Here is a 17,636-nt window from a genome sequence, read left to right as displayed (position 1 = left end):
ATACAGACTAACAATCAGAGAGCCAGGTTACCTGGGACGGGGAAAGGTGCTCCCATTTCTCAGACAAGGCTCAGAGGTGATGAGACTGGTCTGGAACACTGGACAGTATTCCAGCTGAGGGAGGTAGTCGCTGGGTGGACTCAGCTGTTTTGATTTGATGTTGAGAAATAAGATCTTTTCAAAATATGGTGCTGGGAAAACTGGATATTCCCATGCAAAAGGGTGAAGTTAGACCCTGACCTTACACCGTATTAAAAAACTAAACAGATTGGAGACCTGACCACAAGAGCGAAAACTTTAAAACTTATGGGTGCAAAATAACATGAATCCTCTTCCATTTAAGAATCATGATGGAAAAAAATTCTTACCGATCTCAGAAATCTAAACAGTTGAACCTGACCTTTGAGCCCCTGGTATTCCTCATTGGTAAGGAGGTAGGCTGATTTCCTGGTGGAAGGCTGAGACAAAGGGCATTTCTGTCCCAATCACCTCACTCCGATTGCCAAGCCCTCCCTCCCTGCTCCTTTTAGCAAGGTGAAATTTACATACAGGAACCTGAACAAATCTGAAGTGGGGAACTTGAATTTTTACCTATGTATGTACCAACCACTGCCCAAATCAAGATATAGAACATCTCCAGCATCCCAGAAGGTTCTGTTATGGCTCTTCCCCTTGAATACCCCCAAAGGTAATGTTATTTATCTAGTTCCACTGTTTAAACTTATACAAAAAATGGAATTACAGTTACTGCTCTTTTGTGCTTGCTTTCTTTTAGTCAATATGTTTTGTTTTTAAGATTTTATTTGAGAGGGAGAGAGTGGGAGAGAGAGAGAGAGAAAGCCTGCACACCCACGACTTGAAGGAGGGGCACAGGGAGAAGCAGACTCTGGGGTGAGGGGGGTCGGGGGGGAGGCAGTGCTCCATCCCAGGACCCTGGGATCACGACCTGAGTGGAAGGCAGACACTTAACCAACTGAGCCACCCAGGTGCCCCTAATCAATATAATGTTTTAAAGATTTCATCCTGTCCTGGCAAGGGTCAAGCATTTGTTCTTTTTCGTTGCTGTGTAACATTCCATTGCAGGGTAAATCAGTTTGTTTCCATTCATCCTTTGGACATCTCAGTTGTTTCCAATTCTAGGTTGTCATGAATAAAGCTACTACTTTTTTTTTTTTTTTAAGATGATCATAGAGCTTACCTATGTTCAGCCTTACTAGGTACTGCCACGTTATTTTCCAAAGTGATTGCATCACCTCACCCACCAAAAATGTATGACAGATCTGGTTAATTCTCAATCTTCCACATTTGGCATTCCTCTTTTAATTTTAGTTTTTCAGATGGGATCATTCCTTTTTAAGTTTGAAAATATTTATTTAAAACTAGTAATAGTTTTATTTACCTAAAATGGGTGGTCCAGGGATGCTGAATGTTTGAGAAATTTTCTGGACTCTTGTTAAGTATTCAGAAATTCCCTGAGGGTTTGTGGGTGTGTTTCTGCCTATGTATGTGCCATAGTCACAGATGGGGCTGCTCCAGACCCCACCCTCCTTGCCTTGGAACAGACCCTTCATTTCTCCATGAACAGGAAGAGCTTAGTCGGGATCCCAAAGGGAGATGTTTCCCATCACCAACAACATCTGGGGAACATCTGGTAAGCCCATCCCAGGACAGGGAGACACTTTGCTAGAGAAAACACATCACTTATTTGATTATTTTTATTCTCCTATATTTTCTCTTTTTCTCTTCTTCCCTTCCTGCCCCCCAAACCCCACCAACCCTTGGGCTCCCTGCTCTAAGCCCCCACTCCACCCCTTGCCAACTCCCTGCCCCGGTCTCTGTCCCATCTAGTTTTCCCAGTACACTGGCCAGCAGAATGCAAACCTAGGCAGCCTGAGACACCCGCATTAACACAAGTGCTCAATCCTGCCCAGATGATCAGCAGGCAGTGACTTCTAGAAAGTAACTCAAGGAATGTTGAAGCTGGTGGGGTTCTCTGGTCCAGTGCCTCTATTTTACACATTGGAAGAGTGAAGTCCAGAGAGAGGGGAAACAACTAGAACTTCACTACACTCTAAGTCATAGAAACTCCCTTAACCTGGGGACCTGACCCAAGGATTTGAGGCAGGAAGGAGGCAGCAGTGGAAGAAAGGATTCCTTGGAACCAAAACGGTCTGCAACCAGCAGTTACAGGGAGGACAGGGCTGAATGTCTGAAGGGGTCGTGGTGGGTGGGTGGCCACCTGCCATCATAGCCCTAAGGGCTGAGTCACCTCTAACAACACCCAGCTCTGGAGCCTTTAACTCCCTCTTGAGCTGTCTTAGCCACACCCGTGGCTTCAACGTTCTGCTCTATGCTGATGACCCTTCCATCTCCACTTCCAGCCCTGCACACTCCTAGAGCTTCAGCTCCCTGTATACATTTACTAAGTATACTTAATGTATTCAACAGGTTCTTACCAAGCACCTAGGAGAGTCGAACACAGCCCCTGCCTTCCCACCACTCCCAGACAACGCAAGGAAATGCACAAGTAAACCACACAACTGTGTGTGAGGTAAGTACAGGCTGGAGATGAGCATCTTGGGAAGTCTGAATCAGGATGAGGAGGACACAGTCCCCAAAACATGCCTTGGCCAAGGGACTGGAGTGGTTATCAAGAGGTGTGGGTGAGAGTGCAGAGAGAAGGCTGGAAGAAACTTAATGAGATTTAGAACAGAATATCTCACATGTAAATTAAAACTACATGCAGCCGTACCAATATTACATGCATAGAGTATAAATAAAAAGACACATATACCTATTACAGACACTGAAATGGAACAGGGGAGTGGGGGGTGGGAGCACAGGAGAGGGTGGTAAGGCTGCAAAGGTGGGCAAGGGCCAGATTATTTGGGCTTTGTAGGCCCCACAGAGTTGAGACTTCATCTTTAGGACACTGGGAAGTCACTGAAAGCTTGGCTCCAGCTGCCAGATACCTATCCCTACAAGTCCCCCAGACATAGACACTCCATACATACAGCATGGGCAAGAGCTGTAGCTTCTTCCAACCTGCTTTCCTCCTATTTTTCTTCCCTGCAAAGGTGAAGGGCAGGCAGACCCCTTCTGGCTGGCTCTACATAAACACCTGTGGCTCAAGGGGCCCTCACCATCATCTCCAGCCCAGAGCCATCCATGCTGGAGAGATCACCCCAACCCCTACCTGGGGGAAGGTAGAAAGGAATCCTGAGGGTTGGGCTAGAGAGTAACAGCATTCATCTAGGACAGTCAGAGAAAAACCCAGAATGCAGCGGGAGCAGGACTGGGAGGGGGAGGGTCAAGCTCCCACCAAGGCTCCCTGGAGGAGGCAGCGCAAGTTGAGACCTTAAAGGCGATGAGATTCTGGTAAGCGGCGAGAAGGCGGACAGGCATTCCAGGCGAGAGGAACGCTGTGTAGCAAAGGCGTGAAGGTAGAAACGCTCAAGGGACATGTGTGCTGGGTAAGGTCTGATCTGAGGTTGGGGAGAAGGGCAGAGGATGGTCTCCTGGCCAGGGATCGCTGCCGGGGCATGCACACACTTTCCCCTGTGTAGTAATCAGGGAGAGCTGGCCCCTAGTCAGGAAAGGCCTTGGCGGGAGCAGAGAAGGCAGTGGGCCATTTTAAGTGGCCAGGGTGTCTGGCTTGGAAGACATCTCTCTCTCTCTCTCTTTTTTTTTTTTTTTAAGGAGATATAGGGAGGGAGTGGGTAGGGGATAGCTGTTTCCAGGAACTCCCAGCTCAGGGCTTCTGCAGGGTCTCAGACCTGTGGGCAGAGGTGAAGGTCAGGCCCACAGATGACACCCCCCCCCCCCCCCCCCCGCCTCGTTCCCCTTTCTCTCTGCCCAGGTTCCTCTCCAGTCACAGTTTATTTTTCAGGCGGATCTGGGGGTGGGTGGTAAGAAGGGCGCAGAGGAAGAACGTTTAGATTGGATGATAGCAACTGCCTCGGGCAGGGCGGGGGTGAAAGCCTAGAGGAGGCCTTCCGGACGCTCCGCTCTGCTCCGGGCCTCAGTCTACCCATCCGCGAACGGGGGCCGTGTTGCGAGGTGGGGGATCTCTTTGACCCCGCTCTGCCGGTTGGGAGCGTCGGCGACTTCAAGAAACTGCGGGAGGGGTACGGGCGAGGGCTACTGAAGGCGCAGGTTAGCTCCGGCGCCCGCGCAGGGTCAGAGTCCGCAGGGAGGCCCCGCGGGCCGCTGCACCCGGCTCGGGGCGGGGGGTGGGTGGCGCCTCCGGGGCGGGGCTGTCGGGCTGCCTGGCGGGAGGCCGGGCGTGCGTCAGCGCTGCGAGCCCCGGAGTTTTCCACTGACGAGGAGGGCGGAGCGGCGGGCGGGGCCGGGCGCAGCCAGTCTCCCGCCGCCGCCGCCGCCGCCGCCGCTGCCGGACGCGCAGAGCCAGAGGGGCGGCTGGGCGGACGGCGGGCCGACGGCAGCCCGGCTGAGCGCGCACGGGGTCGCGGCGCGGGGGGCGTACCCGGCCGGGACGCGGGTCGCATCAGTGTCCCGGGCGAGCTCCCGGATCGCAGGTGAGCGCCGAGGGGCTGCGGGCCCGGCGGGCCGGGATCTTGGGGAGGGAGCGTCCCGCGCTAGGGGCTGCGCCCCTCCGGCCCCTGCCACTTGCCCCTCCACCCCCGGCGCCGGGGCGGGGACGGGCCGGCTCGGCCCCTGCCTGCGCGCGGCCGGCCGGCGTCCGGGGAGGGGAGGCAGAGAGGAGAGAGTGGCAGGTTTTCCGCTCCCCTCCCCCGCGCCGCCGCCGGTACCCCCAAGAAGTCGCGGAGCGCGGAGGCGGGTGCGGGTGGCGGCTGAGCGGAGATTGGCGCCGGTGGCGGGGTGACGGGGTGCGCGCGTCCACAGGAGTTTCCTTTTGACCCAGTTGCTTGAGAACTTTTCAGAAGTTCCTCGCGTGGCCGGAGCAGGTGACATTTGTCGCCTTCCTCGGGCTCCCCCCCCTCACCGGGGGCAGGCGCCGGGGTTGGGGCGCGTGCCTGGCGCCCCCGGCCGGCTGGGGTCAGGGAGGGAGTGGAGAGAGAAGATCGTGGAGGAGTGAGGCTTCGTGAGTCACGGACCCCGGCAGGAGGGAGGGAGGAGGGATTGTGTCGTACGCTCACCTGTTTGTCAGTCACCGTCACACGCAGAGGCCGCCGCTGTGAGTCACGGACGCAGCAGCCCCACCGGACACCCGCGGGCACACGTAGGCTCTCTCCCACGCACTTCTCCCCTCTACAGCACGTACTTCCTCCCGGTCCTCAGTTTCCCCTCCCTGGGGGCCCTTCCACAGACTCGCACCCTTGGATGTCCCCACCACAGCAGCCCTCACACACTTAGTCACTCCAGCTCTCTGGCACGGATACACACATAGCCTACACTCCTCTGACACTGGAGAAGCTCTCCCCAGCTCCACTGCCCACCCCACACCTCCACTCAGATGTCTCACAGTCCTCTGGAGCAGGCCGCCTCCTCTCGCCCTCCAATCCTTGACATCACCACCCTCTTCGTCTCCACATCCGGTGGTCGGCAAGCCTAGTCCCCTTTCTCCTTTGCCTTCCCTGTCCTGTCATCACTCACCTAACCCTGGCCCGGGGCCAACTAGTCACACCCCCCTACGGTCGGGGACTGAGCCATCTTTTTAAAATGCAAATCTGGTATTGTCACTCCTTACTTAAACCCTTCTGTGGCTTCCAGTGCCCTCAGGCTAAAGCCTGCCCTGTCAGCCCTGGCTCTCATAACCTGTCCCAGGATGCCCCTCCCCCTCACCATTCTGGCTCGCTTTCTGCTGTGCCCCCTCTGGAACTTTCTACCTCTCTTCCTCCTAGAGATTCTTTTTACCCTCAGCTTTCCCCCTCCTTTCCCACCCCTCCCACTTGCCATCCCAGCACTCATCAAGGTTTTGTAACTATACTCCTTGCTCCTAAATTCAAAGCTGCAAGAGTGCAACCCTAGTGTGGATCTTGCTCCCTGTCCGCCCAAGTGCCTGACTCAGTGCTTGGCATGCCGTGGGAGCTCCATATTTGTTGAATGAATGAGAATGAAGGAGGCCTTGCTTAGCTGGAGGAAGCAGTTGCTGTCAGGTGCAATTTCCCTTCTGCAGGAGCAGTTGGCCTCCTGTAGGCAGCAAACATCTGGCACCTACCCAGTGCCAGGCCTTGGAGGCCAAGGCTGAGGAACTGTGCCCTCCCCCAGGATCACTTTCTGAGAGATGGGGGGATGGGGTATGCGGAGGCTTCCTGTCTGCCCTCTCTGTGCTTCTGCCCAGAGTGTTTTTCTAGCCAGTGCCAGTGGGGGCCAGAGGTACTCAGAGGTGTCTTTTCCTTGTCCCAGGAAGTAGTTCTTGAGAGTCTGAAGTCATGTGACCCCAGGTGTTAGGGGGAGCTGGCCTGACCAGAGCCTGGGGATCTGAGGTTAAAGGACACATTCTTCAGATTCCCAGAGGAGGATGGATGAAGCTGAAGGTGCTCTCTCTCCAGTATCAGCTCTGGTAGGGAGCTGGGACATGAGGACTGCAAGCTGCAGAAAGGAGTTGATGTGATTTCCCAGAGGCCTTGAGATACTCCCCTGGCTACCAGAGAGCTTTTGTTTGCCTGGTGCCCCAGGATGAGGGGACCTTCCTGGGATTCAGTGTGCCCTGAGTGGGTAGACAGTTGGGGAGTAGTAGAGTGGGGGAAGTCTCACCCCTTCATCCTAGCCATCCCACTCCTGTGTGTGGTGATAGGAGGGTGGCCTGATCTCAGGGCCCAGGCAGATCCCGGAAGAAGCCTTGCTCTCTTTGATTCAGGGCTTGTCTCTGGGGCTCCTCTGGGGGGTGTGTGGCATTTCTGTCTGAGCCAACTCTTGGGAATTGCTTTTCCTTCCTCCAGGACCCTAGGAGGGGGCCGTGTTCACCCTGGGAACAGAGCCATGGTTGGGATTTTGATTCCTGGGTAGCTGCGGAGGGCCCCTCCCCCCTCCTCTGACTCACTGTCTGACACTTTTCTTGGACTCTTTCACTATCTTCATTCCTTTTTCTGACTTGGCCTGTCCTTGTCTCTTGCTGAGTCTTTCTCTCATCTCCTGCCTCTGCCTCTCTTGGTCTCTGGATTCCCAGGTGGGACAGAGAAGCACAAGACCCAAGGGCTGTTCCTTCTCCTCCCTCCACCCCAGAGGAGAATCAGGGAAGAGCTAAGTTCTCATTACACTCTAGGTCTGCAGATCCTCCTGGGGTTCACCACTAGAACCTGCAGCATGGCTGTAGCTTCCCTGTGTCCCTGTTTTTCCTGACATTCATAACACCTTCACCTTAAATTCCCATTCTGTAGACATGCCCGAGGCAGAGCCAGGGTGTCTGGCTCAAATCTGCTTGCTTGGTATCTGTCTGTTTACTTCTGGGGAACAAGGTGTCTCCTGAGATGCCTATGTTGGCATCGGACCACAGCCCGAGCTTCCTACCCTCAGAGCCACCCCCTCCTATGGCTCCAGTACAGGCGGATCTCTGGTCTGCACATGTGTACCCCCAGACTAACTGACAGGATCAGGAAGTTGCACTGAGGTCCACCTCTGCTGGTCCTTAGGTGCCTTCTCTATGCCAGACTCTGCTCTAAACTTGGGAACAGGGATGGTCAGGCAGAGAGGCCCTCTGCCTGGTGTGAGGGAAAGACAGCGAGGCTGCAGCAAGACTTTGAGAGAAGGGTGGGGTAGGGGATTCCCAGAGCCTGTGGGAGCCCAGAGAGGCATGTAGTCAAGAGTGAGAAATAGGGGTTTCAGGGAGGCCCTCTTGGAAATGACTGTTAAAGGAGAGTAGGCTGAGTTCCAGCTTGTGCAAAGGCCAGGAGGCGGGCAGGTCATGGCAATTAGGGGAACTGCAAGTTCAGCTTGAGTATAGTGAGGGAAAGGGGGAGGCAGCAGCCAGGTATGCTTCAGCCTCTCGTGGAATTCTAGGCTTGATCCTAAGGCCCAGCTTTCCTAAGCATGGGGATGACAAGCAGAGATCTTTAGGAAGATCACTCTGGCTGCAGGGGTACAGCAGGAGCAGAGGCAGGGAACATTGACAGTTGCAGTGGGGACAGAGACATAAGGTAATAAAATTGAAGGAGCCATACATGAAATGCATAAAGCATATGAATTCTGTGTGTACAGCTAGATGAGTTTTTAGTTTTATTTTTTTTTTTTTAAGATTTTATTTATTTATCAGAGGGGGGGGGAGAGAGCGAGCACAGGCAGACAGAATGGTAGGCAGAGGCAGAGGGAAAAGTAGGCTCCCTGCTGAGCAAGAGGCCCAATGTGGGTCCTGGGATCATGACCTGAGCAGAAGGCAGCTGCTTAACCAACTGAGCCACCCAGGCGTCCTGAGTTTTTAGTTTTAGACATTCGTGGAACCACCAGCCAGGTAACACAGAACATTACAAGAAACCCACTCACCCAGCAATGTGAAGTCCCCAGGCTCCCCCCTCAACTGCTGTCCCCAGTGCATATCAAACTCCCACCCCTCCCATTCTGACTTGTATCATCACTGATTGGGTTTACTTTTCCTTGAACTTCATTCACGTGTATTCTTGCATCTGGCTTCTTTCATTCCATATGACATCACTGAGATTCACATGTTGTATCCAGGAGCTCCTTTTTCCCACAGTGTAGAATGCCATGTTCACTCAGCACTTAACACTGTCCTAAGAACTTGACACGTACTGATTCTTGTAAACCTCCCAACCCTGTGAGGTTTTAAGACAAAGAACTGAAGACACCGAGAGCTTAAGGACCTTGACCGGGGTCACGCAGCCGAGTAACAGCCAAACCAGGGTTCCAGTGTAGGCAGTCTGGTTCTGGAGCCAAGGTTCTTAATCCTATGCTGATGGCCTCCCTAGTCCCTACTGTCTCTGCCTAGCCTTGTGTGCATTAAATGAGCTAGTGTATGCTTGCAGGACTGGGGGCCTGGATGTGGCCAGAGGGAGAGGGAGGAAGGAGTTGTTGAGGATGGCTGCAGGTTTCTGGCTTGAGTAACTGGGTGGGTGGCAGTGCCGTTACTAAGATAGGGAACATAGGAAGAGGAACAGATGGCACAGGTTGGGGGTGGGGAACAGAGACAAGGGGTTCGATTTGGGGCCTATGGAATTTTATGTTTCTTAGGGACAGCCAGGCAGAGATACAAAGTGGGCATTTGGTTTTGGCGGTGGGTGGGTCTTGAGCTTGGGCGTGTGATGAGGCATTCAGCACCCTATGGACAGCATCTGAAGTTTGGGAGAGGATGGGGTCTCCCCACCGGGCTGGTAGGGCAGGGTATGTGTGTGTGGCTTGGCGGCGTGTGTTTGTGTTTGTCTCTGGGGTCTGCACATGTGTACATGTGTGTGCGCCTGGCTCTGGGTCATGAGTTCCCCCAACTCCTAGGAGAGGCTGCAGGTCAGCTGGGAGCTGGGTTGTTTTTGTTTGTGGTTTGGCGGGGGTTGCGGGTGCCAAGCCTGAGAAACTACCCGCTGAGAAGTCCCCGGAAGCACCTGTGCGTTCTCTTCCCCTGGCCCAGTGTGAAGGGTTAGCCAGGAGAAGAGTTTCTCTTGCTTCTCTCTCCTCTGTGGGGAGAGGCTGTGCTCAGGATGAATTTTATCCAGTAAGTCTACTGACCACGCACCTTCTATCTAGCTGTAGGATCCAGAGACTCTGTCCTAGGCTTGGCAAAGGGGACAAGGGTGTTTAGAAAGGACACCTGAGGAGAGGAGATTGCCAGCCTTCTGGTCGGTTTTTCCTGTTCTCATTTCCTGTGATGGCAGTGGGGGAGGGGCTCCCCAGCGCTAGGGCCTCTTCACCGTTTCCCCTTCCTCCTGGTGACCTCCTGGGGCCCAGGCCTGAGCCCTGTAGGACATAGAGACACTAGGTAGCTCAGCCCTTAGGCCTGAGTCCTTTGGGGATTTCCAGGGATAGCAGAGGCATTTAGGGGTGGGAGCCCCTAAAGGGGAGACACAGTAAGCTGTGTCCTAAGGTACCCCCAAGTCACCAAGCTACAAACAGGAGACACCTGGATGTCATCTTGATTGGTCAGTTTCACTAAGAGTTGTTGTTGGTGGTGGTGGTGTGTGTGTGTGTGTGTGTTTTGAGAGGAAAAAAATAATTTTCCATAGGAAGTTAATTCAAACAAACAGAGCTAGATGTTGGAGTCGAGGCAAGATGTAGATGCATTTTTAAGATCAAACAGGAGTTGTTAGAGACACATGAAGCACAGCCAGGCCTGGAAACAGGGGACTTCTGCGGGGCGGGGGTTTCTGAGGGAAAGTCTGAGTGGCTCTGTCACGGGAGAGGAGGGGCTCCGGAAAGTCCTGTGTCTGGGAATCGGGGCCAGTGTCGAAGGCAGCCTGTTTCCCGGAGTGCCCTGGTCAGCCTGGCCCCAGAGACAGAAGGAGAGAGAGAGAGAGTGTGTGTGTGTGTGTCTGTCTGTCTGTCTGTGTGCGCGCGCCCGTGCATAGGGTGGTGTATCTGTAGGAGTGTTTGAGGGTGGTGGTGGAGGAGGAGGGGGAAGGAGAGCCACTGTACAGGGCTGTCTGTGCAGGCTGCTGCAGACGGCCTCACACACACAAAGGCACACAGATGCGAGCTGTGTGAATCACCCAGCCAGTGAGTCAGCCCCCAGGATTCCTGTCGGGGAATGAACGAGGCCCGGCTGAGGTCTGTTGGTCCATCTGTTGGTCTGGTGAATGCATGTGTGTAGGTGGGTTGTAGGAGGTAGTGGGGAAGGTTCCCAGTGGTGTCCTAGGAAGGCTTTTGGGCAGAGATGGTGGGAATCTGTAAGTGCTAGGAGGAGGGTCTGGACCTCGGTACTCTGCCTGTGGCAGGAAACCTCTCGAAGCCATCCCCCTGCATGCAGAGCCACGGGGGAGGCCTGGGACACCTTGGAGGGTAAGGGAAGTTGGTCGAGACTGAGCAGCCGCTGCCTTTCTGCAGGCCTGCCACCCAGAGGTTTCTCCTTTCCACTCCAGGCTGTCAGTGTGCGGACCCCAGAGTACCCCCTGCCCCACCATGACTGGGCCCCTGAAGAGGAAGTTTGACCAGCTGGATGAGGACGACTCCTCGCTCTGCTCCTCCTCCTCCTCTTTGTCCTCCTCGGGCCGCTGTTCTCGCTCCTGCTCTCCAAGCTCATCAGTCTCCCCAGCCTGGGATTCCGATGAGGAGGGTCCCTGGGATCAGTCGCCTTTGCCTGACCGTGACTTCTGTGGCCCCCGGAGTTTCCCCCGTGAGTCCCTCTCTCCTCAGAACCACCGCACCCCTCCTTCCTTCCTGAAAATGAAATTGGGAGGCCCCTGACAAAGCCATGCTGGCCTCTGGAGGTCGTGTCCCAATGGCTTTGGCTCTCCACCATGGCCACTTCCCGTAATACAGTGGTCACTGAGGAATGGCCACTGTCCAGAGGCACCTGGGCCCGGCTCAATTCACCTTTGACCTCAGGACTCCCTGCTTAGAAGTCCTGCAGGTCAGGACGGAGCTCCTCAGAATCGCCCTGGGGCCCTCTGGCTCCAACTCCTCCCTTATGTTCCAGTTTCATTTCTCCAGCTTGCACACCCTGTCCTACCAACTGAACCACTAGAGTCTCACGCCCCACACTGTACTGCGGGGCCTGTCAGGCCGGTCCCTCTCCTGTCAAAATGCCGTTTGGTTTTGCCTGAACATCGTGGAAAGGTTTCGTCCCCAGTTACTTTTCAAGCTGGCGTCATTCTGATTTCAAAATGACAAAGAGCCCTAAAGCAGTATTCCTCAATTTTGTTCTTCATTATTGCTGCCCCCAACCCCAGGGAACTTTTTTAGACATATTTTTCCTAATTATTACTGCAGTGACATTTTAATCCCTGGGAATGATGTCTTTGTTTATGTATTAATATATGTATCTGTGTATTATACATAGAAAGAGAGTATGGTTTTTAGCACATAAAACCTAACAGTATGTTGACTAAACTGGATTTATTCTGGCAATATAAGAATGGTTTAATATTTATAAAATCCAGTCTTAGAGTTTACCCAATGACTATGTCAGAGGAAGAAAAATAAGAGAGCCGCTTGTGGATGCTGAAAAACTCTTGATAAAATGTCATGTTTCTTCTAGATAAGGCCCTTGGTAAAATAGTAATAAGTGAATTCTACCTTAAGTGATTAAATGTGTCTCAGCCCAAAAGCTGGCATTCCTGTCAGTGAGAACATACTGGAAGCCGTCCCACTAAGGAACAAGATGAGGATGTTGTCACCACTAGTAGTTAACATTGTTCAGTAAGTGCTACCCAGTTCAGTTTGCTGAGAGAATAAGAATTCTATGTATTGGATTGGGACAGGCAAAATAGTAAGTTGAAATACATAACAGTTGCCAGTATTCAGCTGTTCTAAGGCAACTATTTATGGTTCAATTAAAAGCAATAGGATACCAGTATTTGTATAGAATATACCAAATATAGCTTAGTAATCAATATACAATCCATAACTTAGGCAGTTTCAGATAAGAGCCTTTCTAAGCCTGTTGCAAAATGCAGGAAACTCAAGGAAAAGGTCAATATATTTTTAATTACATGGCCTTAGAAGTTATTTTGTAAAATGCCTTGAACAAAAATAAAAGACTAAAATATTTGCAGATAGCTTAGACAGATGATCAGTGTCTTTAATATCATATATATAGAGTTCCTACAAATGAATAAAAAAAAAACCTATAGAAAACTGCCTAAGGAACCTATAAATGGCTAATAAAGATGACAGAGGTGTTTAATCTAACAGTCTCATTTGGACTGGTAAGTAATAGTAAGGAGGGCCATTCAATTTTACCAGCTCTAATCCTAGCCAGGCTGGTTCCTAAATTCAGATCCATTTCTTTTTTTCTCGGGGTGGGAAGTCACAGCAGGACGAGTGAGGAAAGGTCATTCAGTACCATCTTCCTGGAGGTTTGCTGAGCCTCACAGAGAACTAATGTCCTGTGCCTTCCCTCTGTGCCTTCCAGCCCTGTCCATCCTGAAGCGGGCTCCCCGGAGGCGGCCAGGCCATGTCGCCTTTGATGGTATCACCGTCTTCTACTTTCCACGGTGCCAGGGCTTCACCAGTGTACCCAGCCGTGGTGGCTGCACTCTGGGTATGGGCCCCCGCCACAGTGCCTGCCGCCGCTTTTCCTTGGCTGAGTTCACCCAGGAGCAAGCCCGGGCACGGCGTGAGAAGCTGCGCCTACGCTTGAAGGAGGAGAAGCTGGAGGCGCTCCGGTGGAAGGTAGGGGAGACCCGTCTCCATTGCAGGGGCTCTTGGTTGGCTTCTGAAGACCTAGCCTTAGAGGGGAGGGGCTTTTAGGGTGGGAGCCAGTATGCTCATTATTAATTTAGGGAAGGAGGCCTCTGGGGCCAGTATTGCTCCATCAGGGCCTGTTACCTGGATAATCCGCAGACAGAGTGGGGTGTGGAAGGGCCTGTGTTTGCTGTAGTGGCTGGGGGCATGGTGCCTGAAGCTGTCTGTCTGTGCCATGTGAGGGATGGATAGTTGATGTGACCTTGGGGGTGGGGTGTCAGGCTGGCTGTGGAGGGAGGCTGGGGGCTTGTCCAGGAACTGGGGAAATGACAGGAACAGGAAATCTCTTTGCCAGTGCCCCAAGGGCAGTGTTTTTGGCCTTCACATTCACTGTGGTATCCATGGTGCTCAGCCCGAATAAGCCTGTGGGGAACATTTGTCCAGTGACTGGTGGAGGTGGGGGCCAAGACCCCTGTCTGTCTCTCACATCCTTCCTCTTTGCTGTGGTACAGCTTGCAGAGACGGGGGTGCCTGAGACGGAGGCCAGCCTGCCACTCACAGCGGACGCCATTGATGATGCCTCTGTGGAAGAGGACTTGGCCGTGGCCGTGGCAGGTGGCCGGTTGGAGGAGATGACCTTCCTACAGCCCTACCCGGCCCGGCGACGGCGGGCTCTGCTGCGGGCTGCTGGGGTGCGAAGGATCGATCGTGAGGAGAAGCGGGAGCTGCAGGCTCTGCGCCAGTCCCGAGAGGACTGTGGCTGTCGTTGTGATCGGGTCTGTGACCCCGAGACCTGCAGCTGCAGTCTGGCGGGCATCAAGTGCCAGGTACGGGCCGGGAAGCAGAACCTGAGCTCGGGCTTCTCTGGGCTCTACAGGATCCTTACTTATGCTCTGCTCTCTCTGCAGATGGACCACACTGCGTTCCCTTGCGGCTGCTGTAGGGAGGGCTGCGAGAACCCCAAGGGCCGTGTAGAATTTAATCAGGCCCGCGTGCAGACCCATTTCCTCCACACCCTCACCCGCCTGCAGCTGGAGCAGGGGGCCGAGAGCCTGGGGGAGCTGGAGGCGCCCAGCCAGGATGGCCCAGCCAGCCCTGGTGAGCAGGTCCTGGCCCCTGCTTTCCCACTAGCCAAGCCCCCCGTGAGCAGCGAGCTGGGAGACAACAGCTGTAGCAGCGACATGACCGACTCCTCCACAGCTTCGGGCACCAGCGAGGCCCCGAGCGGCACCGCCCACCCAGCCCTGCCTGGCCCTGGCTTCCAGGCCGACATGGATGATGACAGCCTGGCCCGGGTCCTGAGTCTTAGTGACTCTGACCTGGGAGGGGAGGAGGAGGAGGAAGAGGAAGGGAGAGTGGGGAGCCTGGACAACCTCAGCTGCTTCCACCCAGCTGATATCTTTGGTACTGGTGAGCCTGGTGGCCTGGCCAGCTGGACCCACAGCTATACCAGCTCTAGCCTCACGTCAGGCATCCTGGATGAAAACGCCAACCTGGATGCCAGCTTCTTCCTGAACAGTAGCCTTGAAGGGTTGGGAGAATGCAGCTTCCCTGGTGCCTCAGTGCTGCCCAGCTCAGATGCCGGCCAGAGCAACTCTGTGGACCTCAGCTTGTCTTCCTGCGACTCCTTCGAGCTGCTCCAGGCCCTGCCAGACTATAGTCTGGGGCCTCACTACACCTCCCGGAAGGTGTCTGACAGCCTGGACAATCCGGAGGCCCCCTTCTTCCCCCTGCCAACCTTTTCTCCAGCAGGGGACACCGGCGCTTGCCTCCTGGAGTCCCTTGTGGGCCTGGTGGACTCAGCCACTGAGGCCCCGGCACCCTTCATGGACAGCCAGTTGTTTGAGGACCCGGCCCCAGCGCCTCTGGTGGAGCCGGTGCCTGTGTGAGGACTGGGGGACCTTTTCGTGGTCCTAAGAGCCCTGTTGCTGCTTTGTTGTAATTTGGGGGCTCCCTGAGGTCTGTATGTTAAGAGTTTTGGCTCATCCATGTAGGCACTCCTGAGTTTGTGCAACACTCTGGATTGACTTATTTATTTTTGTAACTACTTCCGTGCTGAAGAGAGGGCAGGGAGGGGGCTTTCCCTGTCAGCCACCTGGGCCCCCCACCCATCCCCCGAGCCCACGCAGTCTCTTCTTCCACTTTCCATGGTGTATGCCAGGAACAGGAGGAAATATGGCTCCCCTGGAGCTTTGCAGACCCCTTTCCGGTCTCATGTGATGTTCCTTAGCCTGAACAAGACAGGGCTGAAATCTGCCACTTCTAATGGCTTCTCCTGCCACCCTGAGCCCCAGACCCATGGGTGGCTATATTTTCTGGACTGTGAAGACTATAATTTATTTCCATAATTTATTTGGAGACTAGAAGGTATAGGCTTCTCCCCTCTGGCTGGTGGGCAGTGCTGGAGTTGGGGTAGGGCACAGACCCCTGCAAGTCCCTCTGCCTTGTCGTGCATCCCCTACCCTGCCTGGGCTTTGGTACAGACCAGGTGTGGATTGGGTGCCTATAGTCTACTGCAGCAGCAGCCTGGCTATGAGGGGCAAGTGACTGGGGACAGTGTCTAGCTAGGGGGCTGGGCTGGGCTGGGCTGGGCTGGACTGGACTGGCCAGGCCAAGCCAACCGTGACCAAAACCTGCTTCTGCCCCGACACAGCCCCCTCTGCTTCCTGTACTCTGCCTCATGGTCTTCCTCCCCAAAGGCCACAGGCTTTATTCTGGGCCCACTAATGTAGAAGGGAAGCAGGAAGCCCAGAGAGGGCAAGGGACTAGCCTCTGTGCCCATAGCACGCTCCTGACGACTATCTCAGGGCTTGCTGGGCACTGCATGTCAGCCCCAGCCACCTGCCCATGCCCTAAAGCCAGTTGGCTCCGGTGAGGAGAGGCCCTTTCGGCTTTTATGCTCTTTGTTTGCCGATGTTGAGTTTTGCATCCTAATTTCTGTATCGTCCTTGAGCGTCAGAACTATAATTTATTCATTTTTCTCTATGTCTGTGCCAAGAAGCCCAGGCTCTGGGCTTGCCGCCTTGCCCAGGAGGCCTTGCCAGCCTGTGTTTGTGGGAACACCTTGTACCTGAGCTTATAGGTACCAATAAAGAGGCTCTATTTTTAAACTGTGGACTGCGTTTGTGGGACTGGGAGATGGGGGGTATACCCTTGGGAGGTAGTGTGGGGGGAGGGAGAGGCTGTCCCCGCAGGATGGTGGACTCAGAGGCTATGTTGGGGTAGGAGTGAGGGTCACAACCCAGTGGGCCTCCTCCCATGCAGGCCTCTCACCTTGGAGACAGGAAGCCCACTAGGAGGTTTCCAGGCAGAGCAGTTTTCCCTTCCCACGAGCCCATCTTCCCCAGTGATCTCCCAGGGTGGTGGTGAGCTGGGGCAGTGTATAGTCTTCTGAGATGGTTCTCTGCTCAGCTGTTTCCCACTGGTCTCACTGAGCTGGGTGGGGCCTGGCCTAGAGAACGAAGCCCCCGCCCCCAGTTAGGGGCAGACAGTGGGATGTGGCTGGTAGAGTCCTCCTGTCAGGCTGAGCACAGGAAGCTGCAGGACCTCAACCATCTGCACCAGCCAGACCCGTCTGACCTGTCCCCAGCAGCCCGGCTGTGGGCCAAAGGAGCAGGCCGCACCCTGCCCTGGGGACTCCCAGCCTAGGGCCTGAGGAGCAAGGTCAGCCTCCCCCTTAGGAATAACGATTTATACAAAGTGCTGGAAGGGAAGACCAAATAAGGAGACTAGATCTGGCTCTGATTCTCTGCCTTTTGGTCTGTGCTGGGCTCTCCTTAACTTTCTCTCTGAGGCTTATGGGGTAAGAACATGGACCCAGAATGCCAGGTTCAAATCCCAGCTCTCCTACCTAGCAAAGTGACTTAGGCAAATCACACTGCCTGTTTACCACCACTGGGTCTTGGTGTCCTCAATACTGTGCAAATAACACGGCTTGTCTCAAAAGCTCATTCAGTTCGCATATACGCAGCACTTAGGAGAGTACCTGGGGCATGTTTGTGACTTCCTTATTGTTTTCATGTTTCTGCCACTATCTCTATGTTTTATCCTCTCTCTGCCAGTTCTGCTACTCTTTGGGTATCTGTCTCTTACCTCTGAACATGCATGGACATGGCCTCATCATCAATGGTCAGAGGAGGATCCATAGCTTGGTGCCTGGCCTGTGATGGGTAGCCTGTCCCTGTAAGCAGCTTAGCCAGGACTTTGGCTTCTCCTGGTAGAGTATCCTGGTACATTGCATTGCTCTGTCTCCCTGCTGCTGGTCCTCAGCTGAGAACACTCTTTGTAGAGTTTGCTTCAGCACGCATGATTTCAAAGTCTGGGTCTCTCCAAGGGCTCCGAGGCCCTGCTCTGATTAGCCTGGCGGTCTGGACAGCAACTCCTGGCCACTCCAGTTCCCTGGCGGGAAGCCCCCACGGGGCCCTAAA

At 54.2% G+C, this 17,636-nt stretch overlaps 1 protein-coding gene across 2 annotated transcripts; it reads left to right on the top strand.

The window, feature by feature from the left end:
• The first annotated feature begins 4,366 nt into the window (after positions 1–4,366).
• On the top strand, positions 4,367–16,319 carry CSRNP1 (cysteine and serine rich nuclear protein 1). 2 transcript variants are annotated; one of them, XM_045089172.1, is made up of 5 exons: positions 4,367–4,538; positions 10,944–11,197; positions 12,938–13,197; positions 13,722–14,036; positions 14,118–16,319. In XM_045089172.1, exons 2-5 carry the CDS (start codon positions 10,984–10,986, stop codon positions 15,096–15,098), a joined length of 1,770 nt encoding a protein of 589 aa, XP_044945107.1. In that variant the 5' UTR covers positions 4,367–4,538; positions 10,944–10,983; the 3' UTR covers positions 15,099–16,319. The 2 variants fall into 2 exon arrangements, with proteins under 2 accessions (XP_044945107.1, XP_044945108.1); XM_045089173.1 differs by lacking the exons at positions 4,367–4,538; positions 10,944–11,197 and adding an exon at positions 11,205–12,222.
• The last annotated feature ends 1,317 nt before the right edge of the window (positions 16,320–17,636 follow it).

The sequence above is a fragment of the Mustela putorius genome, unplaced genomic scaffold (genome assembly GCF_011764305.1).
Source record: "Mustela putorius furo isolate JIRA1106 unplaced genomic scaffold, ASM1176430v1.1 tig00003834_pilon_pilon_pilon, whole genome shotgun sequence".
Classification (NCBI taxonomy): domain Eukaryota; kingdom Metazoa; phylum Chordata; class Mammalia; order Carnivora; family Mustelidae; genus Mustela; species Mustela putorius.
Note: the sequence above shows the minus strand (reverse complement) of the source record. Positions and strands in the feature narration are given on the sequence as shown.